The following is a 21721-nucleotide window of genomic DNA, read 5'->3' on the forward strand; positions in this document are numbered from 1 at the left end:
ACATAGTTTCAATCAGTGTGAAAATTCAATACAGTGTTTAATATTTTTCTTGTCAGAAAAATACCATATCTCTTTTGGTCTGATGGTGGTGCACTGACTTCAAATTAGATTAACATTAAATTAGTCGAATGCTCATTTTTTAAAAAAGCACAGTATAAAGATCTTATTGGATTACTTCACCGTGACAAAACTTCTCATCCTAGAAATAATTTCCAAATGTTAAAGAATTCAGTGTTGCATTTATAGATACATATTTAAAAATATAACCACAATCTGTCCATTTTTATTATAATTTTCTCAGCTACACAAGTTTTAGTATATTGAAAATGTTTGTCTTGTCATACTTTAAATACATGAAAAGTACCTAAATAAAAGATAATTAAGTTATCCTTAAAGTAGTAAAATACAGCCTGACTAGAACAACACAAAATATTTGTAATTGGTTGAAATCTTTTCCCTTAAAAGTCTAATAACTATCAAGAGTTCTACTGCTATTATAATTGTTGAAAGTTACTTTTCTTATTTTAAATAAACACCAATAATTTTGAAGTCACATCTTATTATAAAAACACATTTACTAGTAAATACATGTATACGTATTAAACACGATAGTAAATAAAATAATTTTTAAAGTCGGATCAGAAAATTTAGGCAGAAAAAGGATGGCTCTCATTATAAAACCTGATTTCCTATAATTAACTAATGGTTATATGGCATATTTTTTCTAGGATATTTACTTCTTCCTGTATTAAAAATTTCATTCAGTATACAATATTATATAATTTATTTATGAACTTTATGGATATATGCAGGGGTTTGAATTCTTTTTGAAATAAGGATAGACATGTGCCAGGTACTTCCCAGAGTTAGGACAAATAATATTCTCATTTGAAATGAGGACCAAAGATTAAACCATTTGCCATATTGATTCCAAAGTCACAATCAAATATAGAAATCTTAATTCTCGTATTAAATACTTTCTCACAAGCCCATGGTTCTTAAGTCATGCCTAATTTCCACTAGAAAAACGTTTTCATATTTGCATACTTGTTTTACTTTTTAATGAAATTCTAATTGCTTCAAAGATAATAAACACTCTCTAATCTAATGAACATGAATTTATTTATCTTAACATTTTATTTAAAAGTGAGTCTAATATAATAGTCTACTATTTAGAGGATATAAATAAAAATTGAGGCTCTCTTCTTTTTCTGTCTTCAATTATAAAGAAAAAAATGTGTAAAGTGGCAGTTTGCCACTGAGTGGCAGTTAAACTCAAACTAGAAATATACTACATTAAGCTATTTATTAGAAATCAAATTGCACTAAGCTATTTATATTTAGGTACTTTATGACAGACTAAGCACATTCCAGAAACAACTTAAAGAAGAGGAGGAGGTCAAAGAGCTAAGGTAATTTCTCTTGCCAAAATGACATATTCTGTTTAATCGCAGGAACACTGTATTTCCAAATAATTTAAATACATACTCAGATGCATTAGAAACAATTTCTGGGTATCCACTAAGAGAAGACATAAATAATATCCAAGGAAACACACAGCACACTGAAAACTTACTAATGCTCTTACTAATACAAAAATAAAACTTACTAATACAAAGATAATTATCGATAGAATTTCACATAAGGTAGAAAAATTTCAAAAAGATTTATTACTGGGCCTAAACATACTATGGACTAAATTTTTTACATTCCTTAATATTATCCTACTTACACACTTTAATAACAATAATTGCAAGGATATAAAGGCTCTCTATTTTATCAGTACTTTTTTATAATCACCTTTTAAGCAAGATTCAATTAAGTTGAATTTTTTAAAACTTCATGTTAAAAATATCTATTTGATAACTTGAAAAATGTTCAAACACAACGATAATAGGATGTTTCTAAAAGCAAAAGTCTATAGCACCTTTTAATTCACATTCTTTTCTGAAATGTTCTGTACTCTATTTTACATTCTTTATAGAAAACACGTAAGATTAACCTGTTTCCTCTGAATGTAAATTTTCTCAAAAACATCTCTAATGTAGCAGGGACTCAACACTGAAAAATTAACTGAAACAGTGATTCCTCCAATCCACAGAGTGAAATGGTTTCCTCGTTTTTGCCAGAGGAAAAGTTTTTTTGTCTCAGAGATATTCTTGAACACAAAAGCTTTTCATATATAGTATCAGACAAGAAAGCTGTTTTTCCTAAATTACACATTTTCTTTTCCAATTTTGACTTCCTGGAACTCAGTTCTCCATTATAAATAATAATTTCTTTGGGTGTTCTTGCTTGTCTAATTTAAAAGTTTGTTCTGCAATCACTGTTATAATGAAAGAGTTGATCTACATTCTAGGTACTGAACAAAGTACAAGACTGCTCTGTATTTATTACTCAAGGCTATACCTGCACAATTTTATATTTACGAATGCAGAATATTTTCCAAGTCCACTCATTATTTAAAGCCCAGAGAAAGCATTATCTAACATTTAAGACAAAGTAATTGGTTCATACAGCTATTTTAAAAAGTTTACAAACAAAATGAGACCAAAAGATGAATTCCATTCACAGTTTTAAGTTTATATGTCAAAGTTAACATGTCAAAATAATACTTTTCGGTAATGAAATGAAAACCCAATGAATGTACTCAAAATAGTAGACACAGAATCCAAAAGCCAACACACAAATTCTACTCGAGTGGTTGTTCTCTAATCTGCAAAATAATCAAATGACTTCTAAACCTCCTTTCAATTCTTTTTGTACAATGAAATGATATACCGGTTACCTTTAGTTTTATATTTATGTGACCTTAGAAGTCACTTGTTTCTAACCTCTCAGTAAAGATAAAATTTGATTTAGAATATCTCAGAAAAGAAATTATTTCCTACAACTTTTATGAGGTTTATCCTAAATTTCCTTTGGTAACTTTAGTGGGTTCAAAAAGTATCCCACAAAAAGATAGGTCTACTTGGAACCTATAAATGTGAACTTATTTGGAAAAAAGGTCTTTGTAGATATAATTAATGTCACCACGAGACCATCCTGGATTAGAATGAGCCCTAAAGTCAATGACATTGTCCTTGTAGGATAAAGAGGAGAGCGCGTAAGCCATGTGAAGGCAAGGGCAGAGACTGGAGTGGATGCATCTACAAACCAAGGAACACCAATGACTGCAGACAGCCACCAGAAGTTAGGAAGGATGGAACTGATGCTCCCTCAGAGCCTCCAGAAGCGACCAAGCATAGAGACACCTTAATTTTAGATTTATGGCCCCCAGAACTGTGAGAGAAATTTTTTTAAGCCACTGAGTTTGTGTTAACTTGTTACGGCCGCCAAAGAAAACTTATAGTAATGTATTTCAAGAAGAAAATCCCTTTTGAAAGGTATTATCAACACAATTTATCTTTGGCTATCATATATTTCATACCAGGAAATTAGTGAAAGAGCATCATTTCTAGATTTTTAGCAAAAATCAACAATTTTAATCCTAGATAAACATAGATGAGCCTCTAATTTATAACACTATGAGTTTGTCTGATTAAAATTAAATTTACTGAAATGTTAAGCAACTTTTCAATCAAGACTATTACCTGATTATTTATAAATGTTTTTCAAATAGTCTGCTATTGCTTACTGAAAAGAATAAATAAGTTCCAGTATCATAAAGCATGCCCAGTTTTCTTAAACTTGTATCTATAAAGTTTCCAAGCTTTCTAATGGCTAGCTGTATCAAAGACATGTCATGAGATAACTGTAAACAATTTTATCTTCCCATTATTACTCAGGCTTATGGAGCAAGTCTTAAACTTTTCTAAGTCCTTTACCACTTAACTCCCTTCGATTTTTTTATATATTTAAAACATATACATCTGATGTTTAAAAAACAAAATCTGATGTGATCTGAGGATCACCATTATACCCAAAAGAAAGTCTGTAATTTTTACCTGTTCAGTTGCTCATTGTAGAAATAGTCTAAATAAGTCTATTTTTAGAGTTTAAGATATCTGTGATATTACCACATAAACCTCTGAATGTCCTGACTGTTTGGCCACTGAAAAGTCTTGTTCAGAAAGATATAAAAAGTGAGGAAATTAACAACTGCATAGCAACCCAGTTCACAAACGAGTCTGGATATGGGTGGCAGAGGTATGTTAAGCCTATAAATAACGTAAGGTAAAATGAAGTAACGAAATTCTAGCAGTTTCTGAGGTACTGTAACAGTAAATAAGCATATGAAAAACATTAAATTCCAGAAAATGGACTTTGATTTCAGTGAGTCAGTTATACTCCAACCAGCAAATATATAGACTGGAACTAACAAATATTTCACAATTTCATATCTTTGAAAAACTCTTTTCCACACATAGAATGTATAATGTCTATTATCTGCTAGCAAGTATTTATGAGTATAAGTGAATTTCCAAACTAAAAATACAGAGACTAAGGTAATTGCAAAAAACTGAATTCTACGTTTCCAAGCTAAGCAAAGAAAAGCTTTAATTTTGCTAGGAGACAGTAGGTGAGGAAAGGAAAAAAAGAGAGTGAACGAGCAGAAGTAGAATAGCTGAGGAAAATGTAGACAGGCTTCATGACTGCTTCGGTCGCCAACAACAATCCCACCATTAACTGCTACAAAAACACAAAACAGAGACATTAGAAGGATGTACGGCCAAGTCAGAAGAAAAAGCATACTCAGGTTCTTAAATGACATGGAATAAGCCAAAAGGAACTGAAGAATTTTCCTGAATTCTGAAAATGGTCCTTTAATAGGGGGAAGCCTCTCTTCCTTTTTCTTGTGTAGCTCAGTTTTCCAGGCTTCAGTTAACTTTTGTGCAACGATGTTTCCTGCGCAGAAGACAGCCCAAACGATGTTTGTTTGACGAAACATGAAGCCACAAAATCCAAGCAAGGCTGACGTTTTATGATTTCCATAGAGACACATCAAATAGGCAAAAAGAGTAAAAAACATGGATCCTGCTTCTGTATAATAAAGGAAGTTAAAAAAATAGAGTGTGGGAAATACTGCTAGGGTTAATGTTGACAAGATTCTCTGGATACTTGAACCTGCCTAGGAAGAAAAGAAAACGCAGTTAAAATTATTTTATGATAAAACAAATAGGCTCTCTCTGTTGAATAAAGATATTTATTAAAAAAAAAAAAAACTATCTGAATTTATTTAAATAAAGTTATTCAATATTAATCTTATTTCTGGCTTTGCGAAAACACAATACACATTTATAAGAACACTCTGGCACTTTTTAGTTACGCCTATCAGTTTGGAAGCTGGTAAGACAATAAATGTGAGTGCCAAAGCTTTTATAGACTGAAATGTTTTGAATCATCCATCAAATAGTTAAGGAATTATTGTGTATAAGACATAAAACTAAATTTTACATGGAAAATGAAGATAAATGGAATACAGTGCAGGTGGTTCCATTTCCCTGAGCTTAAATCTTAACCACTTTCAATAAGCATTCACTTAGCCATAGTCACCAATTTATTTTAAGGATATCTCTTTAAAACTCTGCAGTAGAGAGAATGTAAATATGTACATAGCATGTATACTACCATACTCAATGATTTTACTATTTCATGATGAAATTACAGGGATTTTCTTGAAAATACTAGGCCCAGTCTAAAGTTAAATATCTTTTCTTAGCCTTTCTGACATACTTTTTCAGAATTTGAAAGTATTCTCATCTCCTTGAATTGCAGCCGCTATTTAATCTAAATCATCAAATCAAACCATGCCATTGCCTTCATTAAAATTAAGGGCTGCCCATCACCTGTGAAAGTTCAGAATCCTTTCCTAACATTTAAAGACATTCATGACTTCATCCCTACCTGCTTCTCCAGTTCACACCCTGTACTATTATAATCCTCTAATTCTGAACACCGCTTCCCTGCATCTTGTTGCTCAAGATGCCTTTCTACTTTTGCTTATGCTTCTCCTGCCAGGATTCATTCCCCACTGTACAGCCTTATGTTTATTAAAATTCAGCTCAGGTAACATCTCCATAAAGCCTTATCCAATGCCACTCATACCTGTCCCTTCCAGTCTGCTGCCATAAGGTCTCTGCTCTTCCTCTGTATCCGTATGGTGTCTTATACCTATCGCCTTATCATAATTTACACTTTTGAAATCATCAATTTAAGTTAAAAATAATTATTATAGTTATTTATTGAGTCCTTACTATTATATCAGGCACTATGCTAAGCACTTTTTATTAGTCTCCTTTACTTTATAACTGTCTTATGAGATAGATTCTATACTAGTCTCATTTAACAGATGAAGAATGAAGTCACTAAGGGGTAACTCTTCTAAATTAACATAGAAAGTGAATAGAATTCAAACCCAGGCAATTCACCTCCAGGGCCTGCGTTCTTAACTCATAAAAATTCCTCAGGTAATATCTGTTTCCCATAATGAAGATAGAACTTTAATTATGAAAAAGAATGCCTCATTTACCTCTATAGTTTCAGCGCTTAGAACGTGGAATACTAACTGGTCAGTAAATACTAACTGGTCAGTAATGTTGTAAACTGGAGGTTTGACTCATGAACATTTACTTTAGATTTTACAAATAAATTTATTCAAGTACTTAAATATAAATTTCTTCTAAAATGGGGGTGGAGGATTTGCTTTATCTTTACAAAATATCCACAAATACCAAGTGTTAAAGACATTTTTCACCAAATCTCAGAACCAATTTATCATAATTATGGCCTTGAATGCATATAAATTTATAACAAATTATTTTGAAAACATACCTTGTGTCTGGGCTGTACCTTGCGAAAAAGCAAATATAGTAAATAGAAGTTGCCAACACTGAAGAGAAGATTCACAAATCTGAGCATTCCAATGGAGCAAACGACATGCTCAGACAATCCAAAGATCCAACTGGCAGGTTTGACCACTCCAACAGACAGCAGGTATAGGCCAGGTAATGTAGTAATCATGGGGTCCCACTTAAAAATGAAAGGGCAACAATGAAGCAAAAACAAGAGGACTGACACAAAGACGTCAAGATCAAAAACACCTTCACTAACAATCAGGCAATTTTAGAAGTTATTCTGTTTCTTCTCTTCAGAAAGATCTATTCTTCAGAAAAGATGCATTTTGGTGATTAACTTGCAAATGCTCTAGTTTTTAAAAGTGTGGAAATACCAGCAGGAACAGATAAATTTGGAGAGAAAAAAGTGTTAGAGATTAAAAGAGATTAAACCACAGGCTCCATAATGACAGCAACATGTACTGAGCCAGGAATTGTGTTAAACTCTCTGTATTTAATCCTACGATATGCCCTAGAGTAGATACTATTATTTCTGTCATTTTCAGATGAATAACCTGAAACTCAGAAATTTACAAGGTCACATAACTAGTAAATATGCTCCAAAATTTAAAATCAGGTCTTTAACTAGATTTTATATTTCTGACCACTACTCTATATTGCCTCACTAGAAGAGGAAGAATAATGTGTCTACAGTAAAACCTCACTTAACATCCATAATAGGCTCTGCTATCTTATGCAAAACTACAATGAAACCAACTTTACCACAGATTAATTGCCATAAACAAGAGTTAAATTTCTACCACATCTCACCAAGGTTTTAAGTTCAGTGAACAAAGCAAGTTACTCCCGGGCCTGCTGTACTTTTTATATTTGTATCTGTATCTATGTATTTATGTAGTCGATTATATATTCAAACATGATACCACTTCACCAGTAGTCAATTTATCCAGTTAACAAAAGGGTCTTAAAAACACCAGGAGCAGAATTAAATAATTTGTTATTTCTTAGTGGCTGACAATACCCCTTCCCCACCCTGTCCCATCCCCAAAATACATAGTGAGGTGCGTGACAGGTGAGCCAAAGTGAAGTGTTCTGAGGTTTCCCAGGAGCAGCCAAATGCCTCATACTGGGATTGGGTGAGGAAAAGAGAGATAACCTATCATCAGTTGCTAAGAAGAGGGACAGTAACTCAATTCCCTGTTACTCTCCCAGAACATTACTTCCTAGGAGACAGATCTGCTGTTTATTCACTTATTTAACAAATATTTCACAGATCTCAGAAACAGGAACAAAAGATTACCCAGTTCCTTTCACGTTTGAGGCTGGGAGGGTGGTGGTGAGGGAGTTAAAACTGAGGATGAAGAGAAACTAGCGCTGGGGCCAAACTCCTTAGCCTGTCTTGGGGTGGGGACAGGGTGGGGACCCCACCTGTGAGAGGGAGAAATGGCCCTCACAGTAGCGCTGAGCCTGCGGCAGGTGGAAGATCTCGTCCATGTAGGGCTCCCGAAGCGCCCGGCTGAAGGCGGAGAAGAGGAGGCAGGATACTAAAAAGGTGCAGCTCAGGGCAGCCGAGAAGTAGTAACCCTCCAGCTGCGCCATTCCTGTCCCAATAGCCACAGGCCAAGAACCCAGTCCTAGAAAATGTGTGCCGGGTTCCCCAACCTGGAAAGTCCAGCTTGAAACTCGGGCTCGAAATGGGCGCGCAAGGCGGGACTAGCCGGACAGGACCGAACATAGCCGGAAAGCAAAGGATGCTGGGAGAGAGAGGACCCCTGAGCTTCCGGGAAAATCCGGTCACTGTTTCCGGAGTGACAAATTTAGGTAACGGACCGGGCTGTTGCCCTGTCAATCACGTTGCGTAGGGGGCTCTCTGAGTGGTCGGAGCTGCCGGGAGGGGCGGGTTTCGGGGGCGTCTGCGAGCTCAGGAGACGAGCGGCTCCAAGCTTTGAAAGGAAAGCAGTTGCTTAGCCTGCAAGTCAGTTGGCTTTTTTCCTGCTCGTTCCCATCTCTTACCAGGAGGTGGCGCCGTTTCCCCACGTTTGCAATCCCCAAGCTCAAAAATTTGCGCACACAAGGGCAGTTATTTCTGTATTCTCTCAGTGATCTGATTTACTAAAACCTGCAATTCCAAGGGATTTGATTTCATCAACTTTGAAAGGCTGTAGGGGAGGGTTGATTGTGGAAGCTAATCTGAAGGTCCTTCACTGCTGAATGAACTCCACCAATTAGAGGATTTTTTTAGGTTAAAAAAGATATTTCAAAATGTCGATACTCTCAAAGGGATTTAGTTAAATAGGCATTCGAAGTGCAGTCTGACAGCCAGGTCACAGTACTCTGGGGGAGTTGGGGAAAGCAATTATTTTAGAATTTGGGATGTGTTAGGTAAGGAAGACTTTTCTGTTGCCTGTGAATTTGACTATTCTTGTTATTCTCCCTATCGAAGCGTTCAATTTTTCCTACTAAATCATAAGCATGAGCATCCTAATGGGTGGCACTATGTATCGCTTACATACGTAGTCCTCAAAATGGCTTTCAATATTATGCATTTAAATTTGTAAACTTTTGCAGGCTGTGTAGACTTTACACATTTGTTGTATTGAGGCTTGGGAGCAGAAAGTGAGAAAATATTTGAAGAATGTTGGATGCATTATGTCTTGGAATTTTGCCTTGAGCATAGTTGGCATCGTTTTGTAGAAAAGTGATCTCTTGGGTAACCTCAGTCAGGTTGTGTTTGCTGGGAATACATTAGAAAGGAGTCAGAATTTGTTTAATGTTGCAAACTTCAGCTCTTTCTCTGGGTCAAAGCTAATTCAGACTCTTCCAAATTAGGCAAATTTGTCAAGTTAAACTGACTGTCTCCCTAGTCAGTCTCTTCTATTTCCTCATAATAAAGGGGGTAAGAAGTGAATAAGGGCTGGAATAGGAATTTATTTAAACCATTGGGATAAAATCATGTCAGGATCCTACTTTGATGTGACTCTTAGCTTTGTTTCACTTTTTATCTCCCATTTTATTATTGAGTACATGCTGTACTAAACTATTTCAGGTAATGTCCAGATGACCCAGTATTCCAGAGATTGATAGGATCTCTGAATAATTGGCTGCAGATCCCATGACTTGCTCAGTTGTGATATATGCATTATAGGAGAGGAAAAATATCTTTTTCCTCTACCCTTCTAAATTCTCACCTGGGACCTTAGTAACAAAGACAGGTCAACAAGAGAAAAGTGTACAGATTTACTTAATAGAAGTTTTATATGACACAGAAGCCTTCATAAGGAAGTAAAGACCCAAAGAAATAGTTAAACCTGAGTGTTTTTATGCTAAGTTTAACGAAGAGTGGAAACTTGTAGAAAGATATCCTAGGACAAAGGTATAAGTGTTGTAAACTGGAGGAAACTTAGCAAGGCCTGTTCAGATTCCTCTGTGTCCTTTCAACTTCAGAAATAAGGATGCTTCTTTCCTCTGGGCATCAAGAGAGCATTTCCTATTTAAAGGTTTTATGACTTACTTCAGAAGATCAGAAAATCCTTCCTGCACATGACACTTCTTAAATTTTTTCGGCTTCAAATATTTAATATGCCCAAGTGTTATATTTTGAGCTAGCATGTCTTGAATACCCCCTGTCAATACCCTGCAGCCTGTTGACCTTCTGTAGAAATAGTGGGCATTTTTGGAGGTAGTAACAAGGCCAGACATTTCTGCTACACATTTCTCTCTATAATAATTGCCACCAAGAGCTTACCTTGAACATTTGACCCCTATATGTCCCACAGCCCATTTATGGTAATTGGAAAGTTTCAAGGAAATATGGGGTTTTACTACTGCTAGAGATCTTCTTTAATAATCTACTTGATTTTATTTCTCAGAAGCTGAAAGTAAACATATTTTACTTGAAATCACATAGGAAATTAATGACAGAGTTATGGGTAGAAATTGGAATATTAGACCGAGAGTAATACAGTAACCTCATAGCCTTATAATTCAAAATAACCTTCAATTTATACTGAACTGAATGTTTCATTAGTGTCATAACTTTATATTAACATTCTACTCCATGTTTTCATCCACCAAATTGAAAATAACAAGTTTTGTTTTTTAATTGTCCACATTGCAGACTAATTGTCTCAAAATCTGCTGGGGAGCTTTGTAAAAACCTAAATTGCAGGGATCAGCTCAAACCACTAAATGATATTTTTCACATTTGGAAATCATCAATATAAAACATGTTACCTTTGAATGCTAATAAGCCCTATCAATCCAATAGAGGTCTTCACAGAATACTCCACTAGTTTGTTGGTGAATTACATTTACTATCTACAAATTGGTGAGGTTGTTGTCACTTGTCCACTTTAGGATTGTCATGTTTTCCAAGGTCTGCCACTAAATTGAGACCTCACAGTAAAATAACTACCTCTAGGGATTTTAATGAAATAAGTTATATTTTATAAGGCCTATCTTCTAAAACTGGATCACCATTAATATTCACCTTATATTTTCTGTTAAAGATTTCAACCCAATTTTCCACAGATGTTTATTTTGGGGAAAAGTTTTATCACTGGAATGGGCAATTCCATCATCATTGAATGATTAAGTTCTTTATTTTGTGCTGTCCACTTGAATTATGATATAAGAAGTTATGGGGAAAAATGGACAATTTCTGCTGGAGTTCAAAGGGTAGGTAGTGTGTACAAAAAATAAATCTTCGTTGGTTTAAGCCTTCAAGGTTTTGCATTTATTACTGCTGTAAAATTTAGCCCATCTTGATCAATTTTAACATTCTTAATTTCATGAACTCATGTAACAGTGTGTATATAAAACTGTGTGAACTATTCATTCCCAAACAGTGAGTTTTCCCAAAGGTTGAATTCTGATGACTATGAGGGCTAAAAAAAAGTACTGCTTTTCCTCCTACGTCTAAGTTCTTCTAGCTGGGCCAATAATCAAATTGACAGAGACAGGTTAACAGGAGAAAATCAAAATTTTAATACATGCACATGAGTAATTCACATAGGAATGAAAATTTCAAAGACAGACAACACTGAGTATACATGACATTTTTGGACAAAGGAGAAAAGTGGGGGGTGTTAGATTTTAAAAGTGAGAATGGCTGATTTGCAGGTAGTTGAGGTATTGCAGAATGCACGTGACAGGCAAATTTTTGCTAGGCAACTCAGAAACAATGAGACACAGCAGGTATCTAGTTAACAGGCTTGCATCTTCCTGACTAATGCCAACGTGGAGATTCTTAAGGTGATTAAGCCAATACTCTTTTCCTAAAGCAGGTTTTACCATCTGAATCTCTTGGGCAGGAAAGAAGGTAGGGTCAAAGATTCTTTCTGATCTTTTCATTTTTCTTTTTTCCTTAACAGCTTAAAATCAATATTTCAAAAGGAAATTTCAGAGTGGCAAAATTTTAGTTCCCTTCATAACTGAGAAATTTGTGTAAGTATTCTCTTACTTTGAAGTCCAAGTACAGTCCTTCCTCTTATAGAGCCCCTTTTCACTAAAAAAAACAAAACGCTGGCCATTGGATCAACATAGTGATGGTTTACTCAGTTCTTGGTGACATTTAGTTCTGGCTACAGTAAAATACTGTAAGTTGGGCCAGAATTATAGATGATAACCTCCAAAATGCAACCGTAGCCTTGAGGTCAATCTTAACATACCAATGGGGGAAAAAAAAATCAAGTTTAAAATTAATCAATGAATTAATTAACCAATTAGTTAAAACACACACACGATTTTGGTACAAAAGCATTAACAAATATTTTAGTTCTTTACTGAAAATATCTTGGCCATATGCTGTGGAGTGACAAATCTTCCTGATTCGCTGGAAACTTTCCAATTATAACCTTGTGAGTTCCAGTAAATCCCTATTTCCAGACAAACAAAGATGGTTGATCCTCTGATAAATTATACCATATAACCTGAAGCAAAACTTCCTAAGTATCCTTTATAACTGGTTCTTAAAGTGTGGTCTCTGGACGAGCATTAGCATTACTTGGTAACCTGTTAGAAATGCAAATTATTAAGCACGCCTTACACTTACTGAAACAGAAACTCTGGGCGTGAAGCTAAACAATCTGTTTTAACATTTATTTAATAATGATTTAGGATTCTCTTAAATTCCCAAGCAAACCTGATGCATGTTAAAGTTTGCGAATACCTCTGTCCCCTACATTGCCCTTGTTTTTCCTGGCCACCCATGCTGCTTTGTCCCTTCTCTAAAATCTTTCCTTTGTATTTTTTCATCTTTTTTTCTCATGGAGAGATATTTGGCTTCTTCAATTCTTCATCTCCAGGCTTTACCCTGCTGAAAAACACAAAATTCAATACCAAGCAACATAGAAACTCCTTTGTATTCAGACACATCTAATTTCTCTTTTAAGAAATCTTTATATGAGGAAGAACAGTGCCTTTTGAAAATAATGAGTAGCTAGAACAATAATCCTACAGTTATCGCTGCCAGTCGAATGAGAAAAATCCCATGTATAAGAAACTTCACAAAGGCCTTTGCCCTTAACTCTAATATGAAATTTAAGGGAATCAAAATTTGATTATTAAACGAATTGCTGAAATATACTGATGAATTTTCAGTACCAGTAAGTCAACCAATGAAAAGTTAGAAAGGAAGATATCAACAATTTATAATTTTACATTTTTAATAAACACAGTAATATGATTTTACTAATTTAAAAATTTCAGAGTTGGGACTGAGGTTTATGATGGAATCGCTATTACTAAAGAGATGCACATCCAAGTTCGTATGAAATATTACAGAGAGTTTCAGTTTGCTCATTTCTGTTTTGGTTTGAGAGGCAGAGCCAGGAGAAGACATGAGGACCCCTTTGGGCTGGTCATTTGGGGCCTTGCACCAATGAAAAGTTTGGCATATACTTAAAATATTATTCTTTAATTATTTCTATGATATTAATTTAGTGAGAACATAGATAGCTTGAAATTTCATGAATAAAATTTCAATGCAAAAACCCTCATTAGGTTTTATTTTCACCAGGCAAAGCCGAGACATTGTAGTAGAGTTAGTCCCTGTTCTGTGGGCCCTGCTTTTCTTTCAGGTTTCCTGTACTTGTTTCGTTCTGTATTACTTTTAATATAGTTAAATCCTTTAACTATATTAAAGGATTTACAATTATTCAATACAATAAAATGAAATACTACATTGTTTATTACTGTCTCAAAATTTTAGTTCTAGTGCAGCCAAGATTTGATGACTAAATGCATCTGTGCAAAAAATTTTGAGACAGGGCTGTCATTAAGGAAGTGGATTTTCAAAAACTTATTTCCACTAGAGGGCGCGGACGCTTTTAGCAGGTTAACTTTGTTACCTTTCCTAAGCTGATTTCAGTAATGTGTTAGCCCTGTTTATTGATCGGCACTCAAATATCTACTTAATACGACTGGCATTGAGGATGGCTGTGTTTGTAGTTTTAAAAGATTATTTTCAATACTAATAATTCTTTACTATTATTATTATTTTTTTTTTATTGAAGATGTCTTATAATAGTCATATCTTCATGCAAGATGAGAGACTAAAGAGAGCCTGACAGAGATGCAGGTTTGCAGAGGGTGACTGGCTGCCACTGGGGGATAAACAAAAAAACACTGCACACTTTCTGGACCCTTCAATTAAGTGATATGAAAGCCTTAGTCATCTGGGAAAGGTAATACATTTCCACTCCAAGACCCATTGATTCAGGGGGAGGGAGAAAAGTAAAAACCTTCTGGACCTAATGGAGGGACAAGAAGGCTTTCAGGGCCAGGGTCCTGTACTAATTCAAAGCAGAGTTCTGCTGCCACCCGCGGAGAGGCAGGAAACTCTTCCTCTCTCAAGAGCTGCCATAAACGCAGGGCAGGGCTTGCCTACCACAATAGGGAGGAACAGGAACAGTGTGAAAACCAACCTCTGAAGCCTGGGCATACAGGGCCTTTTGAGACAGATGATGCACCAGGAGCACTGAACCTCCCTTCTCACTTCCCACTATAATCCTGGCACTGAGTGACAAGCTGTCTATTGCTACGATGGGGCAAAAGCATGGAGAGAAACTTCTGAGGTGCAGGCTTATAAGAACTGCTGAAAGTCGAGGATGGAGCCAGTACACTGAGGGAAAACCTTTGGAATCTATGGTCCAATATTTAGCACAAAGTACAAGCAGACCTTTACTGGAATTTGAAGTCCATGATGCACCTGGGGTGTGCATGCGTGTATGTGTGTGCGTGTGTGTATCTTGATTATATAACCTAAGCACACACTTCTATATAGTATGTACCTAGGATAGTACTTGCTTTCTCATAAATCTGTGAATTTTCTAGTTTAAATATTGAAAAAGATTTTCCAAAGTGGTTGTACCCACTTAGAGTTCTTCAAGTGTATGAGTATATTTCTTTTTTCATATTTTTGTCAACACTTGGTATTGTTAGATTTTTATTTTACCCATTCTCGTGCATATGTAATGGTATCTCATTATAGCTTTAATCTGCATATCCCTGATGACTAATGAAAATGAGCATGTTTTTATATATTTACTGGTCATTTGAATATTCTCATTTATGAAGCTTTTATTCAAGTCAATTTCCATTTTCCATTAAGTTGTCTGTCTTTTACTTCTTGATCTATGGAAGTTGTTTTTATATTCCTGATATAAACCCTTTGTTGTTTGGATGTTTTGAAAATGTCTTTTCTCATTCTCTGTGACTTTAAAAAAAATTGTGAACACAACTAAATTTATGTGTTCAGATTTATCAGTCTTTCTCTTTATGGTAAATTCTGTTTATGAAGTTTTTATATACCCTGAAGTCAAGAAGATACTTTTTATAGTATTTTGTAGATTCCTAATTGTTTCCCTTCAAATTTAGATCTACAATCCACCTACAATTGATTCTGGTGCATCAGGTGACATATAAATCTAGTCCATTGTTTTTCATAAAAATGAACAATTGTTCTAACAACATTTTTAAAAGGCCATTGTATTGACACTACTCTGCAGTGCCACTTGTATAGGATCAAGAAATCAAGGTTCCATATTCACATTTGTCTGTTTCTAAACACTCTTTTCTATTCTATTGTATCTTTCTGTCATTGATGCACTATCACACTGTTTTAGCGTATCTTTAAAATAAATCTTGATGACTGGTAGAGCATGTCTTTCTATTATGTTCTTCTTTGAGAGTATCTTCGATATTTTTGGATATTTAATATTCATTTACATTTTATTAATTATCACAAAAAAACAGTTGTTATTTTAATTAGTGTTGAATCTATACAATAATTTGGGGGAAGAATTGAAATTTTTACCATATGAAGTATTTCAGTTACCCTTTTTGTTTCTGACATTGATTATTTGTCATTCCTCTTTTCTTTTTAGTGTGTCTGTCTGTGTCTTGTACTTAAACAGTTTCTTAAATTTAAACAAAAATTCTCATAGACCTCTACTTGGAAATCGTGGGAAGAATATTATATATAAATGGGTGATGCAAATATACTATATTATCATATTTCATAGTATAAAGTCATTTCAGAATGTCTAATATTGAAAAATCAAGAAATAGTAATATAAGCATGTTATTTCAATTTATTAAGGTAAATGTCAGAAGGAACAGTTTGAAGAGTTGAAGATGGTTAAATTAGGGAAACAGAAATCCAAGATTGATAAAGGTAGGTAGTGCCCATTTAAAAAAAAAATGTGTAAACTTTTAAAAGTTTATTTTATTTTAAAAATTTATTTTATCTGTGAGTGAAATATTATTTATCAAGCTAGCCTAAACTAATATGGCTTTTTGGTGAGTGTCAGAAATTTCTTTTTTTCCATGAATGTGGGTACTCTGCAATTGTAGGGAGAGGCTGGTGAGAGTTCTAGTTTTCTACCACTGCAAACTCATTATTACATGTTCATTTGCATAAAAGTAAAACCCGACTAGATTCCTCAGAAAATGGACATCTATTAGCTTTAATGAGGCAGAAGCAGCCCTAAATCTGTTTGTAGGTTGAAAGAATTCTTTCTTTCTGCTGTTTGGTAGGTATCCTGGCCAGTACTTACTTTCAGGCATGTCCCATTCCAAACTGGATGTGGTAATATTTTTATAGTACAGTTGGAACACCCTGTGATCAGCTATTGAGGCAGGATTTTTTTTTTATTTTTGAAGTGAAAAGAAATTGAATTTTTGCATCGGGACCTCTAATCAGTGGGTCCTGTTATCCCATCCCCAACTATTCACTTAAATAGCAATAATACTGGCAATCAAAAACTGTATTATAAAACTTATGTTAATTACTACACTTTAAAATGTCTATACAGATACAGGATCTTTTTTGAAAATAAATCAGTTTTATTGAGATATAATTTATGTGCAATAAAATTCACTCTTTTTGAGTGTACAGTTCTATACATAATGCTTCATGAGCTTAAGTGCAAGTCTTCCAGATTGTTTCTTCATGTGCTAATTAGCCAAACTCAAATGATTGAATCAAAGATAATTAATATGCTAAATGGCTGATCAAAATATTTTGATTCAAGTTAAACTAGTCATAGACATATTGTTTCTCACCTGACATAAAATTTAACAACTTTACTAAAATATCACATGTTTTTCTTAAGGTAGAATGTTCAATTACCACAAATGTGTTTGTACCAGTTGCTTGCACAGCTTGGTAATCAGCTTATATTCAGTGCCACTGACCTAGGCACGAAGCTTTAGAAATATGAGAAATTCTGTAGAGGGATGTTCGTTTTCCAACTTAGTTGTTCATAATTTCACTATTAATTGTCTCTTTTTTGGACATGCCTTCATAAGTATAAGGTCGAGGTTGACATACCTTTTCTAGAAAGATCTAGACAGTAAATACTTTCAGCATCGTGGGCCATCTGGTCTCTGTTGAAACTACTTAACCCTGCTGCTGTAATGAGAGAGCAGTTATAGGCAATAAAGAAAGAAAAAAACATGGCTGTTCCAATAAAAATTTATTTGCAAAAAAAAAAATGGAAGGCAAGATTGCCTCATGGATTATAGTTTGCCAATTCCTGGTATAAGCAATCATTAATAAACCTAATAGTTTCCAATTTACTAGTGGCTTATATTAAGATGTCAAAAAAATTGTAAAAGATATATTAACAATAAATAGATTACCAGGGTAGCATTCAAAATCCTAGATATCTTGTGAATACCAACCAAATAGTATTTCAACTAAAATTAGTTACTATCAATAACCAGGGGTAACACAGACACATATTCTTCCCTGCATCCCAGCCAGAGCTTTACAACTGTGTTACCTTAAGACAGTGAATCTAATGGAAGATAGTTTAAGGACATTGATAAATATTCAACTTTTCAACTTTCAACTACACTTCTGCATTGGAGAAGAAGCTTCTCTAGGGCACCGGATCTCTGGATTTTTTTTTTTTTTTTTTTTTACTTAGAAAGAGAGGGCTATTGCTGTAAGAAACAAGGATTTTGGATCACCACCCCTTTCTAGTTCATTTATCTGTAGGAATACTGTCCCCCATTGGAAACTACTTGTTAAAGCGCACATTAACCAAAGTCAAGAAAATGTCAAACGCTTCTCTAGCTGGTGCTGTCTGGTTCATAGTGTTTCAAAGATGATACAGCATGAAAAATAAACGTGTAGGTGAAGCAGGTTCTGCAGATCAGAAGGATGTGCGAGAATTTTTAAAAAATACCTGTCAAGCGTTATACAAAAGATTATGCGGAAGAGCAGGTTTTCAAGGATGATGAAACTGGTTTATTCTAGAAGAATTTTGGCAAACAAACCTACATCACTCAAATGGCATTTGATTGACAAAAGTATTGTGACGAAAGGCTTGCAGCTCCCCTTGGAACAATAGTTCAGTATCTGCTAATTCAGCGTTTATGGTGACTAGAAAGAACATAACTACCGTGAATAATGAGAATCACCTCTACATCACATTCAAGCAGAAGCATTCAAATCCACTCCTCAGTTAGCTTCTGCTCTTTTCCTTCTGCCATAAGAATTTCAGGTCTTAAATAGGGACTGTTTCTTAAGCCTGAATTCTGGAATAGGAAAACACATAGGGGCACAATAGCCAACTCACAGCTGTCTACATGTAACATTAATGAGAAATAAAGAGTGTTTGAAGTTGTTATTGCTATAAAGCTACCTAATTAGTGCATTTATCATGTTGCGAAAATGATCAATGAAAAATTATTTATCACGTAAAAACTTGATAGCCAGTAACATGTTCTATGACTTACATAGTGTCAAACACACAATAGCCCTCAATAATTATTGAATTAATGAATAAATGAATGAATGGATAAATAAAAGAGAGTATGGAGATATGATAGGATATAAGACCATTTAACGTTGTTGGAGAAGGAGAAAAGTAGTTAAAGTCATTGGGGCTCAATGTTCTTCCCTGTTCAACAGTCAGCTGCATCTTCTTTTGCAGTGCAAGCCAAGTCCCTGAGACATAATGGTGAAGGTTGGAGTAAATAAATTCGGCTGTATAGGTCACCAAGGCTGCTTTCAATTCTGGAAAAGTGGATATTGTTGCCATCAATGACCCCTTCATTGGCCTTAACTACGTGATCTACTTGTTTCAGTACTATTCTCCCCATGGTAAGTGTAGTGGCAGAGCCAAGGCTGAGAACTGGAAGCTTGTCATCAATGGAAAACCCATCTCCATTTTCTAGGAGCAAGATTGCACCATCATCAAATGGGGTGAAGTTGATGCTGAATGTGTTGTTGAGTCCGCTGGTGTCTTCACCACTTTGGAAAAGACTGGGGCTCGCTTGAAGGGTAGAGCCAAAAAGGTTATCATCTCTGCCCCTTTTGCTGTTGCCCCCATGTTTCTAATGGGCATGAACCATATATATGAAAACAACCTCAAGACTGACAGCAATGCCTCCTGCACCACCAACTGCTTGGCCCCCTTGGTCAAGGTCATCTGTGATAAATTTAGCATTGTGGAGGAATGTATGACCACTGTCCATGCCATCACTGCCACCCAGAAGACTGTGGATGGCCCCTCTGGGAAGCTGTGGCATGATAGCCATGGGGCTGCCCAGTATACCATCCCTTTTTCTACTGGTGCTGTTGAGTCTGTGGGCAAGATCATCCCTGAGCTTAATAGGAAGCTCACTGATATGGTCTTCTGTGTCCTCACCCCAAATGTGTCAGTCATGTATCTGATCTGCTGTCTGGAGAAAGCTGCTCAATATGATGACATCGAAAAGGTAGTAAAGCAAGCATTGGAGGGCAACCCAAAGGCCCTTTGATGCTGGGGCCGGCATTGCCCTTAACAGCCATTTTGTCAAACTCACTTTCTGGTATGACAATGAATTTGGCTATAGTGTCAGAGTGGTGGACCTTATGGTCCATATGGTCTCCAAGGAATAAAAGTCTCCTGAACCACCAGCCTTAGCAAAAGTGAGGAAGAGATGCCCCCAGCTACTGGAGAGTCTTTGCCCAACTCGATCCCCAACCATACTAAAAATTTCTTGTCCTTTGTAGTTTCCATCCCAGACCCCCTGAAAAAGAGGAAGGACTTAGGACACCCTACCTTATCATGTACGAGCAATAAAGTACACTGTACCCAGTCAATAAATAAATAAAGTCATCAGGGATTACTTGAGGAGATGGGAATGGATTGAGTCCTAGGAAACATCATGAAATCATTCGCCAACTCTGCTGCAATGCCATTTGCCTGAAGAATCTATAACTAATTCAGTCTAGCAAACAAAGAATTTGATGAAGCTTGAGTAATGAGTCTTGTGCTTGACATGCTCCCAGTAAATATTTTATAAATATCTGTTGATTGCAATGTTATTAAAATTTTTTAATGAAAAATAAGGAACCGAGGGATACTCCATCAAAGATTATAATATTTCTTTGATTAGAAAATGAGTAATTAAAAAATTCCATGTGACTAAATCAAGGTCACAGCAATACAAATTTACTTCATGCATTTATTTTGAAGAAAAAAAATAGCTTTAATTATTTATGATAGTTTTAAGTATGTTCGCAAATTTATTGACTTGTTTGGAAAGTGTAATTAAATCTCTGCTTTGGGACATGCTAATATTAATGTGTAAAGATAAATCTGAAAGCACATAGTGAAAATGAGAGCACTAATAGCTTAGTCCAAATAACTGCCTTTCTCTCTTAGCAACTTTAAACACTATGTGTATATGATGAGTTATTTACATCCAGAAGTTAAAGCTGATGTAAAATCAGTCTCCTTGGGACTACTACCATTTTCTCTTTTTCAGTGTTTCAAGCAAGTGCCATGTGAATTATTTCATGCACAAAATTTTGGAAGAATAGTAGAATGTAGCATGACATCCTTAGAAGATTTTTCTAGATGCTTTAGTTGTTCCAAGCCTAAAAAAAACTTGTCAGTCCAAACTGGACCAACTATTATTATTATAAGAAGACTATATAACTGCATTTTTGTTTTTAAAAAAGGTTTTCCTAAGTTTTAGATTGACCTACTAATCAAAAAATTCTGATATTGCAATATTTGCTTTCTAAATCAATGAATTAATGCAAATACAAAACATACTGTCTAAGCTTTAACTATTTACTTCCTCACTATGGAAAGTCCACTTGCCATATTTGGTAAAAAAAAAATGCTTCATGCGAATCATTGAGAATCTTCAATATATAGTTGTTCAATAAAATAGTTGATTGACATATTAACTATAAAAGATAAAGATATTAGTTTGACATATTTTAGAGAAAATTGATGCGCCTGAAAAATACTCATAAACCAGACTCATTTATTTCTTGTATTAGAGAAAGCCTCTCAAAGATGCTCAGGCTTAGAATAAAGAACAATATGATTTAATTAGACATTAAGAAAAAAAAAAAAGGCGAAACGGGAAGAGCATTCCACTTAGAGATAGTGGCATGTGACAAAATAAGG

The 21721-nt window shown here is 35.0% G+C and overlaps 1 protein-coding gene and 1 pseudogene across 4 annotated transcripts; one reads left to right on the forward strand and one right to left on the reverse strand.

The window, feature by feature from the left end:
• Positions 1-253: 253 nt before the first annotated feature.
• LOC102879937 (dol-P-Glc:Glc(2)Man(9)GlcNAc(2)-PP-Dol alpha-1,2-glucosyltransferase) lies at positions 254-8574 on the reverse strand. 4 transcript variants are annotated; one of them, XM_025051311.1, is made up of 3 exons: positions 8460-8574; positions 6775-6972; positions 254-5071 (listed from the first exon to the last, which is right to left on the reverse strand). In XM_025051311.1, exons 2-3 carry the CDS (start codon positions 6961-6963, stop codon positions 4016-4018), a joined length of 1245 nt encoding a protein of 414 aa, XP_024907079.1. In that variant the 5' UTR covers positions 6964-6972; positions 8460-8574; the 3' UTR covers positions 254-4015. The 4 variants fall into 4 exon arrangements, with proteins under 4 accessions (XP_024907079.1, XP_006918304.1, XP_024907080.1 ...); XM_006918242.3 differs by having other exon boundaries at positions 8226-8549; XM_015594358.2 differs by having other exon boundaries at positions 4895-5067; positions 8226-8549.
• A 10693-nt stretch (positions 8575-19267) lies between these two features.
• LOC102880179 lies at positions 19268-20193 on the forward strand (annotated as a pseudogene).
• The last annotated feature ends 1528 nt before the right edge of the window (positions 20194-21721 follow it).

Source organism: Pteropus alecto, unplaced genomic scaffold (assembly GCF_000325575.1).
Source record: "Pteropus alecto unplaced genomic scaffold, ASM32557v1 scaffold778, whole genome shotgun sequence".
Taxonomy (NCBI): Eukaryota; Metazoa; Chordata; class Mammalia; order Chiroptera; family Pteropodidae; genus Pteropus; species Pteropus alecto.

What these genes read in the sequence shown, in the direction of transcription:
- LOC102879937 (XM_006918242.3), bottom strand. Translation starts at nt 8,396, where the DNA reads ATGGCGCAGCTGGAGGGTTACTACTTCTCGGCTGCCCTGAGCTGCACC. An exon ending in GCCATTTCTCCCTCTCACAG is followed by an intron (nt 6,973 to 8,225) that starts GTGGGGTCCCCA and finishes TTCATTTTTAAG; the next exon opens with TGGGACCCCATGATTACTAC. An exon ending in AGGTACAGCCCAGACACAAG is followed by an intron (nt 5,072 to 6,774) that starts GTATGTTTTCAA and finishes TTTTCTTCCTAG; the next exon opens with GCAGGTTCAAGTATCCAGAG.